At 45.7% G+C, this 8,563-nt stretch overlaps 1 protein-coding gene across 4 annotated transcripts in view; it reads left to right on the top strand.

Annotated features, from left to right (window-relative positions):
* The first annotated feature begins 3,341 nt into the window (after positions 1-3,341).
* The window catches only part of CCDC34 (coiled-coil domain containing 34), a 38,316-nt gene continuing 33,094 nt past the window's right edge, over positions 3,342-8,563 (top strand). The window contains exons 1-3 of one of the 4 annotated variants that reach the window (XM_075927772.1): positions 3,783-3,801; positions 4,881-4,971; positions 5,138-5,373. In XM_075927772.1, the coding sequence (XP_075783887.1) occupies positions 5,138-5,373 (236 nt within the window). In that variant the 5' untranslated portion in view covers positions 3,783-3,801; positions 4,881-4,971. Of the gene's footprint in view, positions 3,365-3,465; positions 3,802-4,880; positions 4,972-5,137; positions 5,374-8,563 lie in introns of those variants that run through there. The other 3 variants (XM_075927773.1, XM_075927771.1, XM_075927770.1) reach the window with 3 other exon arrangements.

The raw sequence follows: 8,563 nt of genomic DNA, 5'->3' as shown, positions 1-8,563 counted from the left end.
CACCGTGTGGCTGGCGAGTAGGGCTCGCCGCCACTTGGCAAGCCCTGCACATAATAGATTAGAGAGATGATAATCACTCAATACAGCTCTGGTTATGATCCTATCTAAAAATATTGCATTCAAATTTTGGCACATCAATTCAGTAACTATATTGACTAACTGAAGGGAGTTCACAAAAGAGCACAAGGAAGGACTGATTTATGAGGCAAGATTAAAGTGGTAAATATGTGTGGCATGACTAAGATAATTGCACTGAAATGTAAATGGCCAATCCTGTCCCTGAGGAGTATATGGGGATAAAACTGGACACTAATTTTATGAATATTTAAGTGGTAAAAATTACAAGAAGAGAGGAATTTAGTAAGATAGCCAAAAGGCAGAATAGCCAGTAGTAAAGGGATGTAACTAAAAAAGGAAAAATAAAAGCTGCATATTATAAGAAACAAAATCTTGAGAATTAGATTTGCTAGAGTGTGTAATAGTCTCCTAAGGGAAGTGATGGAAGTGTATGACGCATTTAAAACTAAATTGCATAAATCGCTAGAAAATATTGTATGGAACAATCTTGCATTGACAAGGGGACAGGCTGGGTAATCAAAAATTGCATAAACTCTGTTTCTATGAAAATATATGTTAAACATGAAGGTGAAATGGAGAACAACCTCAGTTTAGTATCCTACTTGTGACATTTAAATGTTGTGGTACCCTACCAATGCCAAGAAGTCTGTTTATTTACATGCTGTTACCATTGTGTTCAAGTTAAAATACATTGGGGACCCAATGCTACAGTCTTTGTGCAGGAAGAATGTTTCAATGATAGTGAAACTCTGATCCCATCTGTAATGAGTATTTTCATTGAGTTCAATGGAGCTGTGCTGATTTATACCTGTTGAATATTCTCTCTCTTTTTTTAATCACTGGTGGACTAAAGGGACTGTGAAGAAATCAATTATCCTTCAACTGTTGTTGCTGCTGTTTCCAATTTTCTGGTAAGCAAAGCAATGCTAATACAGAAATATGTCTAAACAGAAATTGATAAGAAATCACTTATTTTTTCCCCTTCACCTTCTTTCATTTTGAAATCAAACGATGCTAGAATTTGGTATGGCCATTAAAAGGGGAGAGTAAACAGTTCAGATTCCACAGAGCCACCCATGGTGGGCGCCTCTGTACCCATATCTGCCCTTGCCTATGTAGCCCAAGGTCCAGTGTGTTTCAGCAACAGCCCTGGAACTACAAGTCGTGGACTACAAACTGCAGCATGTTGGGAGAACTTCCTGGTTCCTGACAAGATGTGCCCTCTGCCCCAGCAGGGTCTCAGCAGGAACTGCTAGAAGCAGCACACAAGACCACATGCTGAGAGGAGGGGCTGCTGAATTGTGATCCTGTTTTATGTTTTTTACAGGTAGGACCAGAAAGGGATATAGAGCACTCTGAGAGGAGTTTAAGTGACACAAAGGGAGAACCTGGACTTGGTTATTGTGGGGTTTAGTTACTGTGGGAGTTGGAACATGTTGTAAAGGGGCTGTGTTGTATGCTGTAACCCAGTGGTTACCAACCAGTAGAGTGGGATCTACTGGTAGATGTTGGCGCCTCTGACAGGTGATCCTGACTGGTTGGCCAAGAGGCTATCAAGTGCCGGCACTTCAGCTGCTCTTCCCCGCACTGCTGTGCAGCTCCTGCCCTTTGCCTTGGAGCTGTCTCCTCAGGGGCCTCCTGCTTTCTGGGTAGGGCAGGGGAGGGAGAGGAATGGTGCTCATGTCAAGGTGCACCCTCTCCCTGCTTGTATCCCATTTCCACAGAGCAAATAGGGGGCACACCAGGACTTGGGAGGGAGTTTGCTGGCTGCTTTGGGGAGTGATGCAAGTCCAGGGCAGGGATGAGCTTGCCTTAGCCCTATTGCACCACCACCCAGAAGCCAACTGATATAACCAGTGCCCAGCAGGAGCCCACATCCCAAAATCCTACCCCAGTCATGAACCCCCTCCTGAACCACAAGTCCCTGCCCCAGCCCTGAGTACCCCTGCATCCAAATGCCTTCCCAGAGCCTGCACCTAGAATCCCCTTTAGTACCCCAACTGCCTACCCCAAGGTAAGATCAGAACCCCTCTCACACTCCAAATCCCTTAATCCAACACCAGAGTCTGCACCCCAGGCTGGAGGAAAGGAGGGATGATGGAGTAAGCAGAGGTGGGGCCCCGGAGAACAGGCACAGAGGAGAGGGGACAAGGGTATTTGGGTTTGAGCTAGATCTTGGATTGCATTTAAATTCAAAAAGTGATCTCATGCTTAAAAAGGCTGGAGACTACTGCTGTAACCTCTGCCCTCAGCAGGGTTCCAGTAGAGACTGTGCAAGAAGCAGCACACAGACCGCCTGCTGAGAGGAAGGGCTGCTGAACATTGATCCTGTTTTATGTTTCTTACGGAATAAAACCTGTTCCTGGTGGTTTGTCTGAGTGGTCTGGTCTGAGGCGCGCACACACAAGACACAAAGCAGAGCACCCCAAGCAGCCTCAGGCCTAGCCTCCCACAGTGGTGTAAGAAATCCCAAGGCTTCTCCTATGGTATGCTGAATAATCTCATAGGCTATGTCTAGACTGCAGGCTTCTTTCGAAAGAGGCTCTTTCGAAAGCATCTTTCGAAAGAGCCTCTTTCGAAAGATTGCGTCTAGACTGCAGGCGGATCTTTCGAAAGAGAAATCCGCTTTTTCGAAAGAGAGCACCCAGTGAGTCTGGATGCTCTCTTTTGAAGAAGCCCTATTTACATTGAAGAACGCCTTCTTTCGAAAGAGGAACTTTCGAAAGAAGGCGTTCTTCCTCGTGAAACGAGGTTTACCGCCATCGAAAGAAAAGCCGCGTTCTTTCGAAATAATTTCGAAAGAACGCGGCTTGAGTCTGGACGCAGGGGAAGTTTTTTCGGGAAAAGGCTACTTTTCCCGAAAAAACCCCTGAGTCTGGACACAGCCATACTGGGCTACCGTACAGAAGGTTTTAGCCTGGGCCCCAGGGCAAGTGCTGTGCCTGGCAGTGATGGGGCTCTGCAGGCACCAAGGGGCTTTTGGTTTAAGAAGGATTTCACAAGTGCCCCCCATATCTCGAAGCTGTAAGGGCGATGGGGCTGGAAGCGGCCTGGGTTGAAAGTCCAAATGCACAGCAGCTGGGCAGCTTCCTTCAAGCAGTAGCCTCGGGCAGCCCGAGCTCGGGGCCCTGTGCAGAGCGGCCCCAAGGACCCAGTTTCTCTCTGTGAGGAGGCAGAGGCGCGCCCTGCGGGACGGGCTCGCTGGTGTTCAAACGGCGAGGGGGAAGCCGAGCAGCAGGAGGGGCGCCCACCAGCTGGAAATCCCAGGCCTTGCACCGGCAGGGCGGTAGGGACAACGGGGCTGGGGTCAGGGGGGCGGCAGCTGGGACGTCCCATCACCAACCCCAGCGGGATTCCTCAGGCCCGGGGCAGCGCGGGGAGTATCGACCGGCCCCCGGGGCAGCGGTACCGCCTCTCCCGCTAGTCCTGCAGCTTGGCGCTGAGGAGCGACCCCCCTCCCCCGTGCGGCTGGGCCTGGGCGCGAGGCGGGGATTGGCCGGCGGGAGAGAGGGCGGCAGGAGACGTCGCGCAAGGCCGAAGCGTCCCGGTTGCCATGGAGCCCATTGCAAGCGGCGATTGGCAGGGCGGGCGGGGCCGCGGGGGCTGATGGGAGCGCGGAGCCGAGACTGCGGGTTTCAAAGCAGCGGCCTCAGGTAGCGCGCGGCAGTTAGGGCCGGGCCGGGCCGGCGGCGGCGCGCTGGGAGTCGGGAGTGTCGCAGGCCTGTGGGTTGGACGCGAGTGGGTCGGGGTGGTGGGAGCCTGGAAACGGGGGCTGGGTGGGGACTGTGGGTTGGAAGCTGAGGGGTGGCGGGGTTGCTCGTTCTGGGGGAGAGGGGGTTGCCCGTGTTGGGTGTGGGTGTGTGTTGCCCATGGGGGGGGGGGGGGTTGCCCGTGTTGGGTGTGGGTGTGTGTTGCCCGTGGAGGGAGGGAGGGAGGGGGGGGCTGTTGCCCGTTCTGGGCGCGGGTGTGTGGAGGCTTTATCACATGACATAATCTTAATTTTAAAAAAATCTTTAATTCCTTGGGACTTCAGGACTGTCCTGGAGGGTTAGCAGCTCCTGGGGGTGGAGATAGGTGATGCTGAGGGATCTGTGAATTCTAAGTTTGAGGTTGGGGCACAGGGGCTTGTGAGTTGGAAGCTGGGGGTGGGGTGTACATAAGAGTGGCCGTACAGGGTCAGAGCAAAGGTCCATCTAGCCCAGTAGCCTGTCTGCCTACAGTGGCCAGCGCCAAGTGCCCCAGAGGGGATGGACCGAAGACAATGATCAAGCGATTTGTCTCGTGCCATCCATCTCTAGCCTCTGACAAAGACAGGCCAGGAACACCATTTCTACCCCCTGGCTAATGGCTTTTTATGGACCTAACCTCCATGAATTTATCTAGCTTCTCTTTACACTCTCTTATAGTTCTAGCCTTCACATCCTCCTCTGGCAAGCAGTTCCACAGGTTGACTATGCGCTGTGTGAAGAAGAACTTCTGCTTATTAGTTTTAAACCTGCTCCCCATTAATTTCATTTGGTGTCCTCTAGTTCTTATAATATGGGAACGAATCATAGAATCATAGGACTGGAAGGGACCTCGAGAGGTCATAGAGTCCAGCCCCCCGCCCTCAAGGCAGGACCAAGCTCCGTCTACGCCATCCCTGACAGATGAATGAATAACTTTTCTTTATTCACCCTCTCCACACCACTCATGATTTTATATATCTCTATCGTATCCCCCCTCAGTCTCCTCTTTTTCCAATAGGGATGGAAAAGAGGGATGTAAAATCCCAGTTAATCAGTTAACCTGTTAAACCTTAGGTTTAACCAGTTAAGCAGGATCCACTCCCTCCCTTGTGTGAGGTGCAGCTGCAGGGCTGGAACAGCCCCCACCTGTGGCCACTGCTCCTGGGTAAGGGTGAATCTCACTGGCTAACCAGTTATTTGTTCACATCCTTGCTGGGGTTAGGGGGGCAGGGACCTGTGGATTGAAAGGTTGGTGGGTGGTAGGGGCTTGTGTGTTGGAAACTGTGGGACCTATGGACAGGCACTGCTCTTACCCCATTAACTTTTGACAGATGCTTACTGCCTCCATGCTCAGTGATCAGCCCAGGACTAGGAGGAGGGAAGCCTACTGCAGCATTTCATCCCCAACCAGCTCTGAGGATGAGCAGCCTTTGAGCTCCTCTACTTACTCCCTGCTTTCCCCAACTTACAATCACAGCTTCCAGAGCTGCAATGAAGAGGAGGATAGGGAGGCAGCGGCAACATCAGCTAGGGGGCAAACAACCGTCAAGAGGAGTAAACACAATAGGTAATCTCCATTCCCTGTCTCTTTGCTACATTAGACGCAGCCTTGTTCAGACTCCTGGATCTGTTCTCATCCCCATCACTGATGTGTGATCATGCTCCTTCCTTGTAAGGCTAGATTTTCAAATTTGGGTGTAGAAAGTTACACAGCTAAATACTTATTTAGTCACCTAATCAAGGTAATAATGCACAATAATAATAATAATAAAAATAATAATAATAATAAAATATCATGTTTATGAATGTTTTAGTACAGTGATTTTCAACCTTTTTTCCATTTGTGGGGCTCCAAACATTTTCAAATAGAGGTGCTGACTCCTTTGGAAGTTTAATCTGTGGTTCTTGGAAGCCAGCTATAGATGTCTTAGAGTAGACTGAAAATTGATTGAACAGAATTCAGCTTAAATATTGCACATGTTCAGCATGACATTTGATGCAGTGTGAGTGAGGGTGCTAAACTATGGGCTTTTATGGTACCAGTGACATTATCCAGTCAAAACAATATAATAGGTACCATAAAAGCTCACAGGTTTTGACCTGGTTCTGGCGGTATTCACGCACTTTTGATTGATCAGAAAAAATGGAATGGCTTTTCTGGTATCTGAAACTATGAATAATCACCTTTCATGGCCGCTTATGCATAATCTTCTGGTCCCAAGGGCCTGTAGGCCACAAGTTGAAAACCATTTTTCTATTAGTTCAGAAAAATGGTACTTTGACTTTCCATCCTACTTTTAGGTGAGTCAGATGTCAGCAAGCAGTATTCAGAGCATCTTTGTCACAAAGTCATTATCTGTAGATGGTATTGGATCACAGTTGGATCACAGACTATTTCATATAAAATAAAAATCATAAAACTTTAAGACTACTTCATCCCTTTTTCAGATTCCATCAACAGCAATAAAAATGATAAACGGTCTAGAAAACATGTCCTGTAAGGGAAGATTGAAAGAATTGGGCTTGTTTAATTTAGAAAAGAGAAAACTGTGGGGGGACATGATAGCAATTTTCAAGTATCAAAAAGGGTATTTCAAGGAGGCATATCTCAGTGGTTTGAGCATTGGCCTGCTAAACCCAGGATTGTGAGTTCAATCCTTCAGGTTGCCATTTAGGGATCTGGGGCAAATCTGTCAGGGTTGGTACTTGATCCTGCCATGAGGGCAGGGGACTGGACTCTATAACTTATCAAGGTCTATGAGATAGGTATATCTCCATATTTAAAAAAAGGGGGTGGGGGGAATTGTTCTTCTTGTCCTCTGATGATAGGTCAAGAAGCAGTGGCATTAAATTGCAGCAAAGCAGGTTTAGGTTGGACATTAGGAAAAACTTCCTAACTGTCAGGGTGGTGAAACACTGGAATAAATTGCCTAGGGATGTTGTGGAATCTCCATCTCTGGAGACATTTAAGAGGAAATTAGATAGACATCTATCAGGGATGATCAAGATAAGTGATTCCCAACCTTTTTTCCATGGAGGAACCCCTACAATAATTTTTGATATCCCGAGGAACTCCTACCTATGAAAACGCTTGCTTGGCCAGAAAAAGTTGACAGCAGGGAACACAACTCTATTACTGCTAAATTATTGTACAAAAACGTACTTGTAAAGAGCTTACAGGTGTTTATATATATATATATATATATATATAATGATTTCTCGCAGAACCCCTGATGATGGTCTGCCGAACCCCAGGGTTCTGTGGACCCCTGGTTGGGAAACTCTGATCTAGATGGTGCTTGGTCCTGCAGTGAGGGCAGGGAACTGGACTTTATGATCTCTTGAGGTCCCATCCAGTTCTAGTGTTCTATGATTTGTTTTCTTATAAAGGATGTTTTTTTAAAGTGAGCCTGATGTTTTCAGAAGAAAAATCTGTACTTTAACAAACCATACTCCCCAAAATTACTTTGGATTTGACACACACAGAGCCGCTATTTTGGGAATTCTTTGTTTGAGAGTCTTAAAGGTGGAAAAGACTATCCTTACCGGGACACATTGCTTGCCAAATTATGACTGCTTATGATCAAAACTAACTTATAAAATTCCAGTGGGAATCTGAGTTTTCTACATATTTTCTATACATAAACTTTCCTTTTTTTTTCCAGCCAATATATTTTATCCAGTCTCTAACAGTCTAAATATCTCAGATATGTCTTCTGCTCCATCTCTCAGGAGACTGTGGAAGGTTGAAGTCATAGGAGTAAAATTAGGCTAATGCTGAGTCATTTTGAAAGTCCCAATTAACCCTTATAATGGTTAATGATGATATTCAGCCTATATTTTTCTCTGTTTAACTTGTTCTGATAACTTATAGTTAATCTCTTTTACCAACCTAAATCATTTTTGTGGTTTTTGATTTTTATACCCTTCAAATACTTGTACTGTATTTATTTCCCTAATTCACCAGGCTCTTTTGGTTTAATGTTACCTTTCCTGTAGACCTCAGTCTTCGTAGTTCTGCTCTAAACTTCCTCCAGTTTTCAGTCTCTTATGGAGTGCAATAATGAAGGTGCACTCTAACCACAGTCATGTATTGAATAATTGTCCCTGCCTCTTTCCGCTTGTCTACACAGTTTTGTGTTGGCTTCTTTTCCTGCTATCTCACACAATAGCCACTGTGATCTGGGTGTTTTTTATTAGGACTCCTCAGGTTGCCCCCCTCACCTGAACAATTAAGTTTTAGATTATTTTCTTCCAAGTGTATTAGCTTGCATTTTTCAAGTTAAATCTCATTATTTTCTACAAATATGTTTATCATTCTGTTCCCTTTATATTATTTCACTGCTCTCATTAATGTTTACTGTGATTCTCAGTTTAGTGTTGTCTTTGAATAATAATTATATTTATCCTCCTTATAGGTTATTATTGATTATAAATGGAGCGGGTTTATGTTAGATATGAAGAACAGATACTGAAGTTGCTGAATCTTCAGTGTCTTTTATATTGAAAAAAAAATCCTATGTTTAAATATACTTCATTAAATAGTCAATTTATTTTACAATGTTACTATTAAATAATTTCTGGATGCCTCTTGAACTACATCAGTGGGACTACTCACAGTAGTAATGTTAAAAGTATAGTTAAGTATCCTCAGGACATCAAAGAAATTCAGCATACATTGCTGGAAAGAGGGAATTTCCATTTTTATTGTCTGAAAGAAGAGAAGATTCTGTGTAATCTAGAAAGATATGTAGAAA

This window comes from Pelodiscus sinensis, chromosome 4, assembly GCF_049634645.1.
Source record: "Pelodiscus sinensis isolate JC-2024 chromosome 4, ASM4963464v1, whole genome shotgun sequence".
In the NCBI taxonomy this organism is placed as follows: Eukaryota; Metazoa; Chordata; order Testudines; family Trionychidae; genus Pelodiscus; species Pelodiscus sinensis.
The sequence above is the reverse complement of the archived record's forward strand: the minus strand, read 5'-3'. Positions and strand labels throughout refer to the sequence as shown.